At 31.0% G+C, this 16896-nt stretch overlaps 1 protein-coding gene across 2 annotated transcripts in view; it reads right to left on the minus strand.

Annotated features, from left to right (window-relative positions):
* Nucleotides 1-11102: 11102 nt before the first annotated feature.
* Nucleotides 11103-16896, minus strand: part of syt7b (synaptotagmin VIIb) — a 100441-nt gene continuing 94647 nt past the window's right edge. Inside the window, exons 12-13 of one of the 2 annotated variants that reach the window (XM_078792967.1) lie at nucleotides 15643-15842; nucleotides 11103-12901 (exon numbers count right to left, since the gene is read on the minus strand). In XM_078792967.1, coding sequence (XP_078649093.1) covers nucleotides 12797-12901; nucleotides 15643-15842 — 305 coding nt within the window. In that variant the 3' untranslated portion in view covers nucleotides 11103-12796. The remainder of the gene's footprint in view (nucleotides 12902-15642; nucleotides 15843-16896) is intronic. The other variant, XM_078792973.1, reaches the window with a different exon arrangement.

Here is a 16896-nt window from a genome sequence, read left to right on the forward strand (position 1 = left end):
TCCACTGCCTTTTTTTTCTTCCCCAAATAGATGAAACAATTATGAATTATGAATTATGAAGGTATATTTATTTAGACCACTATTGTCAAATTTATACACACAATAGTGATCATGCTCATACGGATCATTAAAAATGCATTTTTATGCACATGAAAGAAAGGCAATTTTTTTTTATTACATCCTAAGCACCACTGAAAGTGTCTTTTCCATTTAAAGCTCATAAATGTTTTGCTCAGAGGCACATAAATACGGCTCCATACTCACGTCACATCACTGCAACCCTCCGCTGAGAGCAAAGGAGAAAAAGCCTTCTGGCCAGATGTGCACAGATGATTAAATTAGATCAAGGCTGCTTGGGCGTGCCTGTGGAATGATAATGCACACATAATATACAGAATACTACATACATACAGTAATGTACACACATACAGTATAAGTACACGCATACAATGAGTCAGTCAAGGTGTTTTAATGTTATAAAATTAACTATTTGTATGCCGTATGTCCTAAAATAGACAAGTCTAGGTTTGCTGATTAAGCCTTGTGGATTACTAGAAATATGTCTTGGTTATGTTTATGTGCTTACCGTCACAGGTTTATGATTATAATCAACAAATTCATAAAACGTAAAAAAAAACGTAAATTGTTTTTACACACTGATGACTAATTTCTGAAAGAATTGACTATTCTATTTAAGGTCTATTTTTTATTTCTATTATTTTACACTTTTAAGTCATTTTTCTTTGTATTTTTATTTTTTATGCGGAATTTATAATTTTTTAAATTGCATTTTCTATTATTTATTTATAAGTAATTTTGACTATTTGTTTTATTTGAGTACATTTTTGTAATTTTTTCCCCCACACACATTTTTCATTATTATTTATTAATATAATTTTTTATGCTTTTGAGTGATTAATTTTTAACATTTAACATTAATTCATATTTTTTTACACTTCTAAGGCATTTTAATTTTATTTTTTAATTAATTTTATATGCTCTAAGGTCATTTTTATTATTACTATATTTTTTGCTTTTCTTGCTTTTTTTGCATTACTTTTTTTACAGTTTTATAATTTTTATTTAGACTATTTTACACTTTAAAGTCATTTTTGGTTTTAATATTTTTTTTTACACTTGGAAGTCATTTTTACTTTTGAAAATTACATCTATTTTTATTCATGTCATTTTTATTATTTATTTATAATTAATATATTTAAAAATAATACATTTAATAATATAATTTTATTTATTTAATTATATAATAATATAGTAAATATATTTTAATCAATTTTATTTTACACTTTAAAGTCATTTTAATTTTTATTAATATATTTTTTTTACACTTGGAAGTCATTTTTACTTTTAAAAATTATATCTATTTTTATTCATGTAATTTTTATTATTTATTTATAATTAATATATTTAAAAATAATAAAATAATACATTTAATAATATAATTCTATTTATTTAGTCATATAATAATATAGTAAATATTTTAATAAATTTTATTTTACACTTTAAAGTCATTTTAATTTTTTTATTTATATATTTTTTCACATTTTTAATTTATTTTAAATGACTTTTTCATACAAAACAAAATGTGTTTTTTTCTCCCAAAACTGCAGTATTCCTAAAAACTTTCCAGACCGAATCCGTGGCAAAGCTAGCAGCTAAAGGAGCAACATGGTTCTCCCTCCCGACATCTTTTTTCCTTCCCATTGTGGATGTATAATTAACGCAGATGTTCGGAGGTCGTGGGAGAGATGGAGCGTCGTGTTGAGTTCAAGTGCCTTCGGCCTTGAAAGCCTTGCAAGCCTGCCTGAACGCAACTGTTGCATATGAATAATAAGAATAGAAAAGATTCATGCAGTTGCATGGCGACTTTCCTGGAGTCCAACACGTTGGTCTTTGTGACGGAACACAAAGACGCTCCTTGTGGAGTAGATCCGCATCCCCGCATCCTCCCCGCATCCTCCCCGCATCCTCCCCGCATCCTCCCCGCATCCTCCCCGCATCTCCGACATGGGCTCGCCGCGTACATTCATCCTTTTCCCACGCACACCCACGGCACCTATCTGCGGCCTGGCAGGGCTGTCATCCTCCGCCGCCACTTCCTGTGTCGTGACGGCGCCGCCTTTGATCCTCCCTGTCGTCACCCTCTGCAATTTGGATATCAAACTCTCTTGGATCCTCCGTCCTCCATCTTCCATCCTTCTTCCTCCTTCCTAAATCCTCCATCCTCCATCCTCCATCCTCCATCCTCCGTCCTCCATCTTCCATCCTTCTTCCTCCTTCCTAAATCCTCCATCCTCCATCCTCCATCCTCCATCCTCCATCTTCCATCCTTCTTCCTCCTTCCTAAATCCTCCATCCTAAATCCTCCATCCTCCATCCTAAATCCTCCATCCTCATCCTGCATCCTAAATCCTCCATCCTAAATCCTCCTTCCTCCATCCTAAATCCTCCATCCTCATCCTGCATCCTAAATCCTCCTTCCTAAATCCTCCATCCTTCATCCTAAATCCTCCTTCCTCGTTCCTCCTTTCTCCTTCCTAAATCCTCCATCCTAAATCCTCCATCCTCCATCCTCCATCTTCCATCCTCCATCTTCCATCCTTCTTCCTCCTTCCTAAATCCTCCATCCTAAATCCTCCATCCTAAATCCTCCATCCTAAATCCTAAATCCTCCATCCTAAATCCTCCATCCTTCATCCTAAATCTTCCATCCTAAATCCTCCATCCTTCATCCTAAATCCTCCTTCCTCGTTCCTCCTTTCTCCATCCTAAATCCTCCATCCTAAATCCTCCTTCCTAAATCCTCCATCCTCCATCCGCCATCCTCCATCCTAAATCCTCCATCCTCCTTCCTAAATCCTCCATCCTCCATCCTAAATCCTCCATCCTCCATCCGCCATCCTCCATCCTCCATCCTCCATCCTCCATCCTCCATCCTAAATCCTCCATCCTCCTTCCTAAATCCTCCATCCTCCATCCTAAATCCCCCATCCTAAATCCTCCATCCTTCATCCTAAATCTTCCATTCTAAATCCTCCTTCCTCCATCCTAAATACTCCTTCCTCGTTCCTTCTTTCTCCATTCTAAATCCTCCATCCTAAATCCTCCATCCTTCATCCTAAATCCTCCATCCTAAATCCTCCTTCCTCCTTCCACCATCCTAAATCCTACTTCCTCGTTCCTCCTTTCTCCATCCTAAATCCTCCATCCTAAATCCTCCTTCCTCCTTCCACCATCCTAAATCCTACTTCCTCATTCCTCCTTTCTCCATCCTAAATCCTCCATCCTAAATCCTCCTTCCGCCATCCTAAATCCTCCTTCCTCGTTCCTCCTTTCTCCATCCTAAATCCTCCTTCCTCCATCCTAAATCCTCCTTCCTCCATCCTAAATCCTCCTTCCTCCATCCTAAATCCTCCATCCTAAATCCTCCTTCCTCCATCCTAAATCCTCCTTCCTCGTTTCTCCTTTCTCCATCCTAAATCCTCCTTCCTCCTTCCTCCATCCTAAATCCTCCTTCCTCCATCCTAAATCCTCCTTCCTCCATCCTCCTTTCTCCATCCTAAATGCTCCTTCCTCCTTCCCCCCTCCTAAATCCTCCATCCTAAATCCTCCATCCTCCTTCCTCCATCCTAAATCCTCCTTCCTCCATCCTAAATCCTCCATCCTCCTTCCTCCATCCTAAATCCTCCTTCCTCCATCGTCCATCCTCCTCCCTCATCCCACCGTCCTCCTTCGTCCTTCCTCCATCCACCTTCCTCCGTCCTCCTTCCTCCTCCCTCCTCCATCCACCTTCCTCCATCCTCCTCCCTTCGTCCTCCTTCCTCACGCCTCCTTCCTCAGTCCTCCTCCCTCCTCTGTCCTCCTCCCTCCTCCGTCCTCCCTCCACCTTCCTCCGTCCTCCGTCCTCAGTCCTCCTCCCTCCTACGTCCTCCTTCCTCAGTCATCAGTCCTCCTTTCTCTGTCCTCCATCCTCCATCCCGCCCTCCTTCCACCTCCTGCAGCTCCAGCATTCATCTTGTCCTCCCATGAGTGGAGGAGAAGGAGCGCTCACCGCTGTGCCAATTTCGGATGCGTTGGATGGATAAAAGCTCTTACTGGATTTCTCCGCAGTCGACACCAAGGAACCATTAAAACCATTAAAACCATCCAAACCATTACAAGCATGAACATTTTGCTTTGGGGTGCTTACAGTACTTAGAGTACTTAGAGTACTTAGAGTACTTAGAGTACTTAGAGTACTTCGAGTACTTGACTTGATAAACGGCGAATGAGAACACAACAACCAACAGCGTTTGTATGTACACGTTTATCTTCCCTACACACTGTACACATCCAAAAGGAAAACACCGCTCCACATTTCACTTTCCGACAGTTCGATTCCCAACAAGCCCGTTAATACCGTCCACACATGCGTTCAAAAAATATATCGCTGCTTCACCGCTCTTTCATTCTCTTGGAATGACCTTGTCCGGTAAATTAGAAAAGGAATACATCAACCTTTGGCAGTTATCTGCCATCGATTAAGATGACTGGCAGTGACGCCTTTCGGAATGTCATTGGGATCGTAAATAACAGCGTTTATCCCAAACAAACCCAACCGCCATCTTGATGGGTTTTTTTTTTTTTGGGGGGGGGGGGGGGCGTGACGCTTTGCTCTGACCTGCGGTGATGCACGGATATGATGATGATGATGATGATGATGATGATGATGATGTCTCACCTTTCCGCACTCACCCCTCCCTCCCTTGAGTGCATACGGTGAGGATCTGGACACGGAACACGTCGGTGCCAGATAGCATGTGTGCACAATGGGGGGGGGGTGGCGGGGTGGATGGGGAGGGGGGGGGGTTGTAGGGTTTGGGCGACTGCCATTGGACGCTAGGAGAAACAGCTTGGATGGAGAGATGGTTGTTATGGTTCGGGCAAAGCATCCTGCTAGCAGACAGGCTAGTTTTCCAAGTGGAGCCATTTTTGGTCAACGTCGTCGTTATTTGCTCGTTCGATGTCGTCCCAATGCTAAGTCATGGTCATGTGACAAAGATGCCGTTTTCTCGTAATTAGAATGTTCTTTTTGACCCCAATCCAAAGATATTGCCCCCCCCCGATGTTTGATCTCATACACTGTAAACCCCAATGTTCAAAGTACTTAAATAAATAAAGTTATGCATATTCAAAGTTTTTAAAAAGTTCTAATAACTTAATTATGTCAAGTTCATTTTGAGTCCTTTTAACTTATATGTTTTAATTAAATAATAAATAAATTTAATTAAATTAACAATTAACAATAAATAATAATTAAATTAATAATTAAATTATTAATTAATTAAATTATTAAATAATTTAATTCATGTTTTATTCAATTTATTAAATATTGTAAGATTAAGATTATATTGTAAAATGTAAGATTGTAAGTAAGATTAACTTAAAAACATCGTTTACAACTTAAGACACTGTAAACCCGAATGTTCAAAATAATTAATTGGTATAAATAAAGTTTAAATAAAGTTATGCATGCTCAAAGTTCTTAAAAAAGTTCTTAATAACTTAATTATGTCAAGTTCATTGAACATGTTGTTCCATTTTGAGTGCTTTTAACTAATATGTTTTGATAAAATAATTCAAATAATAAATTAATGTAATTAATAATAAATTAAATATTAATTAAATTTATAATTAATGAATTAATAATTCAACTCACAATTAATTACAATATTAAATAATTTATTTAATTAAATTATAAATAATTTAATTCATGTTTTATTAAATTCAACTATGGCTATATTGTAAGATTAAGATTATATTGTACGTTTTAATTAAACAATTTAAATAATAAATAAAAATTTTATATTTTCGACTTTTTAGCTCGGAATTTTGATGACGTTTGTCTCATAATTTAATTTGAATTCTCATAATTTCGATTTTTTTACATCATAATTGTTGACTTTTCACCTCATAATTCTGACTGTTGATGTTGCAGTTTGGATTTTTTTATATTTCTGACTTTTTAGCTCAGAATTTTGATGACATTTGTCTCATAATTTAATTTGAATTCTCATGATTTAATTTGAATTCTCATATTTTCGATTTTTTTCATCATAATTGTTGACTTTTCACCTCATAATTCTGACTGTTGATGTTGCAATTTGGATTTTTTTATATTTTTCGACTTTTTAGCTCAGAATTTTGATGACGTTTGTCTCATAATTTAATTTGAATTCTCATAATTGAATTTGAATTCTCATAATTTTGACTTTTCACCTCATAATTCTGATTGTTGATGTTGCAATTTGGATTTTTTTATATTTCTGACTTTTTAGCTCAGAATTTTGATGACATTTGTCTCATAATTTAATTTGAATTCTCATAGTTTAATTTGAATTCTCATAATTTCAACTTTTTACATCATAATTGTTGACTTTTCACCTCATAATTCTGACTGTTGATGTTGCAATTTGGATTTTTTTATATTTTTGACTTTTTAGCTTGGAATTTTGATGACATTTGTCTCATAATTTAATTTGAATTCTCATGATTTAATTTGAATTCTCATAATTTTGACTTTTTAAATCATAATTTTGACTTTTCACCTCATAATTCTGACTGTTGATGTTGCAATTTGGACTTTTTTATATTTTTGACTTTTTAGCTCAGAATTTTGATGACGTTTGTCTCATAATTTAATTTGAATTCTCATAATTTCGACTTTTTACATCATAATTTTGACTTTTCACCTCATAATTCTGACTGTTGATGTTGCAATTTGGATTTTTTTATATTTTTCGACTTTTTAGCTCAGAATTTTGATGACGTTTGTCTCATAATTTAATTTGAATTCTCATAATTTAATTTGAATTCTCATAATTTAATTTGAATTCTCATAATTTAGATTTTTTTACATCATAATTGTTGACTTTTCACCTCATAATTCTGACTGTTGATGTTGCAATTTGGATTTTTTTATATTTCTGACTTTTTAGCTCGGAATTTTGATGACGTTTGTCTCATAATTTAATTTGAATTCCCATCATTTAATTTGAATTCTCATAATTTCGACTTTTTACATCAGAATTTTGACGTTTCACCTCATAATTCTGATTGTTGATGTTGCAATTTGGAATTTTTATATTTTTCGACTTTTTAGCTCGGAATTTTGATGATGTTTGTCTCATAATTTAATTTGAATTCTCATAATTTAATTTGAATTCTCATAATTTTGACTTTTTACATCATAATTTTGACTTTTCACCTCATAATTCTGACTGTTGATGTTGCAATTTGGATTTTTTTTATATTTTTGACTTTTTAGCTCGGAATTTTGAGGCCGTTTGTCTCATAATTTAATTTGAATTCTCATAATTTAATTTGAATTCTCATAATTTTGACTTTTTACAACATAATTTTGACCTTTCACCTCATAATTCTGACTGTTGGTGTTGCAATTTGGATTTTTTTTATATTTTTGACTTTTTAGCTTGGAATTTTGATGACGTTTGTCTCATAGTTTAATTTGAATTCTCATAATTTAATTTGAATTCTCATAATTTCGATTTTTTTCATCATAATTGTTGACTTTTCACCTCATAATTCTGACTGTTGATGTTGCAGTTTGGATTTTTTTTAAATTTTTCGACTTTTTAGCTCGGAATTTTTAGAATCGGAAGTTTGTCTCATAATTTAATTTGGATTCTCATAATTTAATTTGAATTCTCATAATTTTGACTTTTGACGTCATAATTGCGTCATTTTGATGTTTCATTTCGCAGTTGCAACTTTTTATCTCAACCATGACTTAACATCGGGATAGTTTCTTTCTTTCGATGGCGGAAACGGACTTCCATAACGGACAGTAAACTTGCATAATCAAATCAAGAAGAACCGGGATTACAGAAATTCAAAAATCCTTGGACGTTGCGGCTAAAAAGTTTCAAAGTTCAACGTCGACTCGGACTTTCTGGGGGAGTCGGTCCCTGTTTCCGGAAGACAAGATCCAGACGGACCAAACCTCATCTGTTGCTGACATGATTGACAGCTCAAGGCGAAGGTGAAAGTGAAGTAAAACATTGTTTTGCCGACAATCTATCATCATCTCTAATATAATCATGCATACAAACTTTAGCATCATTGCTAACGGCTAGCAAACCTGAGAGCTCTGCAAGTACAGGCGGTCCTCGGTTTACCACGAACCGTTACACTTTCTATACACTCAGCAGAGTGGGCGTGCCTGGAGGCGGGCCGTGGGTGGAATATACATTAAAACAGACCATTTTCACAGGAACCATAAAATCCCCCCAAAATACAGCTGAATAGGTGCAGATTCTGGAGGATCTAGGAAGCTTTCCGTGATGGTTATTGTGTGTAGCTGCTCTATAGAAGTCCACAACTCATTACAAAAGGACGAAAATGAGCACAATTTAATAATTTAATAATTTAATAATTTAATAATTTAATAATTTAATAATTTAATAATTTAATAATTTAATAATTTAATAATTTAATAATTTAATAATTTAATAATTTAATAATTTAATAATTAGTCCCTTTTAAGAGGAACAAAGTTTTTTCAAGAATAAATTTAAAATTTTACAAAATTAAAAATTTAATAAAAATTAAATTTTATTTTCCAAGAATAAATGAGGAAAAACATATATTTTTTTGTAATTTTAGGAGCATAAAAACCAAATAGATATTTTCTTAAAGTTGTGTTATGATAACAATTTGATTCTGTTTTGGATTTGTCATTTTTGGAATATTAGATCAGGGAAATAATAATAAATAATTATATATAAATTAAATATTAATTCAATTTAAATAATAATTTATTAAATTAATTATTAATAAAAAATAATAAATAATATTAAGTCAAAATATTATGACAATAAAGCCATAATTTTCTTAAAGTTGTGTTATGGTAATTTTATTCTGTTTTGGATTTGTCATTTTTGGAATATTAGATCAGGAAAATAATAATAAATAATCATATATAAATTAAATATTAATTAAATTTAAATAATAATAATTAATTACATTAATTATTAATAAAAATAATAATAATTAATTAAATTTATCATGAATAAAAATAATAAATATTAAGTCAAAATATAATGGGAAGAAGGCCATAATTTTCCTAAAGTTGTGTTATGATAATTTTGGATTTGTCATTTTTGGAGTATTAGATCAGGGAAATAATAATAAATAATTATGTATAAATTCAATTAAAAATAATAATAATTAATTAAATTAATTAATTGATTAATAATAAAAATAATAAATAATATTAAGTCAAAATATTATGACAATAAAGCCATAATTTTCTTAAAGTTGTGTTATGGTAATTTTATTCTGTTTTGGATTTGTCATTTTTGGAATATTAGATCAGGAAAATAATAATAAATAATCATATATAAATTAAACATTAATTAAATTTAAATAATAATAATTAATTACATTAATTATTAATAAAAATAATAATAATTAATTAAATTTATCATGAATAAAAATAATAAATATTAAGTCAAAATATAATGGGAAGAAAGCCATAATTTTCCTAAAGTTGTGTTATGATAATTTTGGATTTGCCATTTTTGGAGTATTAGATCAGGGAAATAATAATAAATAATTATGTATAAATTCAATTAAAAATAATAATAATTAATTAAATTAATTAATTGATTAATAATAAAAATAATAAACAATATTAAGTCAAAATATTATGGGAATAAAGCCATAATTAGAAAAATAATTACAACAATAAAGTTGGCCACAGCATCCTTGAACATGTTCAAGGATCTGCTCTTATGACATTTTTTTCTTTTGATTTCTTACCTTTTTTTTTTTTTTTTAAATTCTTTAATTCTTGTATTTTATGTCCGCCAAGTGTTCTGTGTACGGTCTTAGGAACTTTTCCGTAACCCGAGGACCACCTGTGATAGAAATGGAGATTCCGACACCTTCTTCATTCACGTATGACATTCCTAAGCAGGCTTTCGGATTATTTTCTGTGTCAGGAAGAACAATTCAACCCTCTGAAGGAAATCAAACACATTAATTCTACTCTTTTTTTTTTCTGTCCAACAAAACAGGACAGTATATATTTTTTTTTACACTATTTTAGCGGGCCAGTACTGGAGATTCGGTCATCGGACCCTCCCATTTTTTTTTTTTCTTCATTTAGGGTCACGGCACATCACCCACAGCACGCACAGACAACATGGAGGATGGGGGGGGGGTTCAGCCGAGGAACATGAGAGGAACACAGTCAAGTTTCAGTCCATTCGCTTTGAATTAGAGCCCATTTGACTTCATTTTTCCCCAACGTTTTTTTGGGAATGGTCGGGAAAAAGAGACTGGCAGTGACAGCAACGGGCAGAACCACCGCTACGTTTTTTGGTCCGAAGTTGGTAATCCTTATGTGGCAGGAAGTACTGGTCTGGTGTTTAACACAAGAAAGACACCGTGGTGTTGTGGAGTGGGGGGGAAAAAAAAAGGCTCAGAAAAAAGACGGTACAAAGGATGGAAGCCCGATTCCACCACGGACAGAAGACGGATAAATCCCCAATGGTAAACCTAGGAGGAGTACAATTGTCACAAAACGTCAAAAGGATGAGATAAGAAGTCATAATTGTGAGATGAAAAAAAATTACAAGTTATATAAATATAAATAAAGTTATATAAATTAATTAATTAAATAAAGTTAAAAAAATTCCTAATTGTGAAATAGGAAAATTATATTCATGAGCTAAAAAAAAATAATTGTTATATAAAAGTTATATAAATATAAATAAATATATATAAATTATAAAATATTTATAAAATAAATAAATTATAAATTTAATTAATTAATTAATATAACTTTATTTATATAACTTGTAATTTTGTAATTTTTTGTAAAAAAGTTATATAAACAAGTTATATAAATATAAATAAATTATGAATTTAATTAATTAATTAATATAACTTTATATATATATAATTTATTTCCCAATTAGGATTTTTTTAAACTTTATTTAATTAACTAATTTATATAACTTTATTTATATTATATAACTTGTAATTTTGTTTTTTTAGCTCATGATTATAATTTTCCTATTTCACAATTGGGATTTTTTTATCTTATAATTTGACTTTTCAGCTCATAATTTAACTTTATTTTATATAACTTGATATAACTTTATTTAATTATTTATATAACTTTATTTATATTTATATAACTTGTAATTTTGTTTTTTTTAGCTCATGATTATAATTTTCCTATTTCACAATTAGAATTTTTTTTACTTTATTTAATTAATTAATTTATATAACTTTATTTATATTTATATAACTTGTAATTTTGTTTTTTTTAGCTCATAATTATAATTTTCCTATTTCACAATTAGGATATTTTTTAAACTTTATTTAATTAATTAATTCATTTACTTTATTTATATTTACATAACTTGTAATTTTGTTTTTTTTTAGCTCATGATTATAATTTTCCTATTTCATAATTAGGATTTTTTAAACTTTATTTAAATTAATTAATTTATATAACTTTATTTATATTTATATAACTTGTCATTTTTGTTTTTTTAAGCTCATGATTATAATTTTCCTATTTCACAATTAGGATTTTTTTTATCTTATAATTTGACTTTTCAGCTCATAATTTAACTTTATTTTATATAACTTTATATAACTTTATTTATACATATAATAAAATTATCAATTATTAAAAAAAATCATAGTGAAATAAGGGGGTGAAATTATGAGATCAAAAGTTGAAATTGTCGAAAAAAAGAGTCGGGACTTTTCATCTAATCTAAAACTTTTCGAGGATAAGCGGAATGAATGAATGAATTATAAAAAATCATAATTGTGAGACAACATTTAAAATTATGACATAAAAAGTCATAAATATGAGATGAATTCATGAGATACATAAGTTGAAATGATAAAAAGTCCAAATTATGAGATACAAAGTCATGATAATTATGCTTTTGTCTCATAATTATGACTTTTTATCTCGTGATTTTGATTTCTTTTCATTTATTAATTTTTTAAAAATCTCATAATTGACTTTTTATCTCAATATTTTGACTTCTCATCTCATAATTTTGACTCTCAAAGTTTGGATTTCATTTTTTTCTTCTCAATTTTGTTTTTTTGTTGCAATTTTGTACTTTTATTTCATAATTATGACTTTTTATCTCGTAATTTTGATTTATTTTGATTTATTATTTTTTTAAATCTCATCATTGACTTTTTATCTCAATATTTTGACTTCTCATCTCATAATTTTGAGAATTTTTTGTTGCAATTTTGTACTTTTATTTCATAATAATTTAGATTTTTTTTACTTCATAATTTTGATTTATTTTAATTTTTTTTCCATTACTGACTTTTTATCTCAGAATTTATACTTTGTATAATTTGCAATTTTTCCTCCTAATTATTTTTCTTAATCTCATGACTTTTTATCTCATAATTTTGACTTTTCGTCTCATAATTTCCACATTTTATCTCATAACTCAACCAAATAGAATATTTTTTTGGGGATACTCGGGATATTTTCTTTCTCCCGGCTGTGGAAATGGGCTTCCATGACAAGGAGGAAGAGAGTGGACATCAAATACAGGTAAAGGCGAAGGCATGAGAGGGGGGGGGGGTCAAGGGTCAAACATAATCTCCCACCTCGACAAGGGCTGATATCTAAGGAGTAAAAGAGGCCTGAGAACAAAGAGGTGACGCACACCGTCTGGAGCCCAGGTGGGGGGGTGTGGGGGTGTGGGGGTCGGGTCCCTCAGGCCTTGAGTGCGTGCCACTGGGCCACGGCAGTGCGAGGGCGACCCATCATGTCTTTCCAGTGTTTTACCTCGGCGGGGCCGCTCTTCCAGGAGAGGTAAATCTGTGAGGAGGAAAGACATTTTTTTAACATTAGAGCCCTCTTGACGTGATATAACACCCCTATAGTCACCTTTACACTCCTTTTACCCAATATAGTGGATATAAGATCAGTCATATAAGACAGTAAACCTGTTTGTGACATGAAATACGCTTTTTAAAAAAACATTATTAGAGAGCCGTAGACGTGGAATAACACCCCTATAGTCACCTTACACTCCTATAATCCAATATAGTAAAAAAAAAGTCACATAAAAGCGTAAACCTGTTTATGACCCTATAAATAGGCTTTATTACACATTATTAGAGCCCTCTAGAAATGACATAACACCCCTATAGTCACCTTTACAATCCTATTACCCAATATCGTGGAGTAAACCACAGAAAATAAGACATATAAGACAACAAACCCGTTTACGACCTTCCAAATATGATTTAATTAATATTAGAGCCCTCCAGGCATGAAATAACACCCCTATAGTCACCTTAACGCTCCTATTACCCAATATAGTAGATATAAGAAAAATGAGTCATATAAATGCATAAAGCTGTTTATGACCCTATAAATAGATTAATAAATAAATTATTAGAGCCCTCTAGAGATGACATAACACCCCTATAGTCACCGTTACAATCCCATTACCCAATATAGTAGAGTAAATCAGATAAAATAAAACAAAGTATAAAACAATAAACCTGTTTATGACCTTCTAAATATGATTTAATTAATATTAGAGCTCTCCAGGCATGAAATAACAACCCTATAGTCACCTTTACACTACTGTTACCCAATATAGTAGAGTAAATCAGAGAAAATATGACAAAGTATAAAATAATAAAACTGTTTATGACCTTCTAAATATGATTTCATTAATATTAGAGCCCTCCAGACATGAAATAACACCCCTATAGTCAACTTTACACTACTGTTACCCAATATAGTAGAGTAAATCTGAGAAAATAACACAACATATAAAACAAACCTGTTTATGACCTTCTAAATATGATTTAATTAATATTAGAGCTCTCCAGACATGAAATAACAACCCTATAGTCACCTTTATACTACTGTTACCCAATATGGTAGAGTAAATCAGAGAAAATATGACAAAGTATAAAATAATAAAACTGTTTATGACCTTCTAAATATGATTTCATTAATATTAGAGCTCTCCAGACATGACATAACAACCCTATAGTCACCTTTACACTACTGTTACCCAATATAGTAGAGTAAATCAGAGAAAATATGACAAAGTATAAAACAATAAACCTGTTTATGGCCTTCTAAATATGATTTAATTAATATTAGAGCTCTCCAGACATGACATAACAACCCTATAGTCACCTTTACACTACCGTTACCCAATATAGTAGAGTAAATCAGAGAAAATATGACAAAGTATAAAACAATAAACCTGTTTGACCTTCTAAATATGATTTAATTAATATTAGAGCTCTCCAGACATGAAATAACAACCCTATAGTCACCTTTACACTACTGTTACCCAATATAGTAGAGTAAATCAGAGAAAATATGACAAAATATAAAACAATAAACCTGTTTATGACCTTCTAAATATGATTTTATTAAAATTAGAGCTCTCCAGACATGAAATAACACCCCTATAGTCGTCACGTTTACACGACTGTTACCCAATATGGTAGAGTAAATCAGAGAAAATAAGATAAAGTATAAAACAATAAACCTGTTTATGACCTTCTAAATATGATTTTATTAAAATTAGAGCTCTCCAGACATGAAATAACAACCCTATAGTCACCTTTACACTACTGTTACCCAATATAGTAGAGTAAATCAGAGAAAATATGACAAAGTATAAAACAATAAACCTGTTTATGACCTTCAAAATATGATTTTATTAATATTAGAGCTCTACAGACATGACATAACAACCCTATAGTCACCTTTACACTACTGTTACCCAATATAGTAGAGTAAAACAGAGAAAATTAGACAAAGTGTAAAACAATTAACCTGTTTATGACCTTCTAAATATGATTTTATTAATATTAGAGCTCTACAGACATGAAATAACACCCCTATAGTCACCTTTACACTACTGTTACCCAATATAGTAGAGTAAATCAGAGAAAATATGACAAAGTATAAAACAATAAACCTGTTTATGGCCTTCTAAATATGATTTAATTAATATTAGAGCCCTCCAGGCATGAAATAACACCCCTATAGTCAACTTTACACTACTGTTACCCAATATAGTAGAGTAAATCAGAGAAAATATGACAAAGTATAAAACAATAAATCTGTTTATGACCTTCTAAATATGATTTTATTAATATTAGAGCTCTCCAGACATGAAATAACACCCCTATAGTCACCTTTACACTACTGTTACCCAGTAAATCAGAGAAAATAAGACATATAAGACAGTAAACCTGTTTTGTCTAAATCCTTTTACTGTGGCCAGCCTCGATGGAGATCCCAACCTGATTGTTGCCGGTTCCAATCCCAGATTTAATTTTAACGTTGATATTATTGGCTCCAGAGTTCCAAAAATAGGCACTGTTACGTCTCGGGCGACATATCTCCCCCGCTCAAGGTCAGAATCAACAGCTGAGAAGCTGCCTGGTCCAGACCAGCAGGGACCAGCAGGGACCAGCAGGGGCCAGTAGAGACCAGCTGGACCGAGGAGGGACGCCGACTCGTCACAGAGTCCAAAATACACCCAAGGAAGGAGCGAACGAGAGGGAAGGAGGTACCTTTCCGATGACATCATTGCGACTGAGCCTGTCCTTGTCCATGACGGTGATGATGATGGTGGTCTCCCTCAGCACGTGGGCCGGCACGTCGAAGGGAAACGACTCGTTGAAGACGGGATTGAGGCAGCGCTTCATGACCACCGTCTTCTTCTTCTCCACTCGCTTGTCCTTGTGCATCAACCACACTTTCACGTACGGGTCTGGGGACAGGAATGTGTACTACATTCATATACCGACTATAAGTACTACATATAGTACATATGCAGGTGGACGATATAGTATATAGTACATGCTGGGCCTTTTCTATATACAAAAGTAGAACTAAGAAGGCTTTTTCTTATATATATATATATATAATATATTTGTATATAATATATGTTACTATTATAATATTATATAATATAATACAATAATAATAATTATTATTATGTTATTATATATATTATATAAAGACTATATATATATAAATATATAAGCTATTATATATTTTATTAATAATAATATGTTACATCAATAATATACACCATATTTACACATTTTTATTATGTACTGTTTTATTTTATATATATAATATTTGTATATATGTTATTATTATACTATTATAATATAATAAAATAATAATAATAATTATTATGTTATTATATATTATATATGTTATATAAAGACAATATATATATAGACATATAAGCTATTATATATTTTTATTATTAATAATATGTTACACCAATAATATGCACCATAATTACACATTTATTATTATTATTATTATATTATTATTATTATGTACTGTTTATTATTTATATTGTGTAGATTTTTTTATTGTCTACCATAGTTATCATTATATTATGTTTTTATATATATATAAGTATAAAATATATTTGTATATAATATATGTTATTATTATACTATTATAATATAATATAATAATAATTATTATTGTTATTATATATATTATATATGTTATATAAAGACAATATATATATATAAATATATAAGCTATAATATATTTTTATTATTAATAATATGTTACATCAATAATATGCACCATATTTACACATTTTTAGTATGTACTGTTTATTATTTATATTGTGTAGATTATTTTTTATTGTTTACCATAGTTATCATTCTATTATATCAATATTCAATATATTGCATCATTTACATTTGTTAATATAGTTATTTTTATTTTGTATATTAGTTTTAATTCATTATATTGGCAATGTATTGCTTGTTATACAATTTATATAATTTATA

This window comes from Doryrhamphus excisus, linkage group LG1 (genome assembly GCF_037039965.1).
Source record: "Doryrhamphus excisus strain RoL-2023G ecotype Guam linkage group LG1, RoL_Dexc_Guam_v1.1, whole genome shotgun sequence".
In the NCBI taxonomy this organism is placed as follows: domain Eukaryota; kingdom Metazoa; phylum Chordata; class Actinopteri; order Syngnathiformes; family Syngnathidae; genus Doryrhamphus; species Doryrhamphus excisus.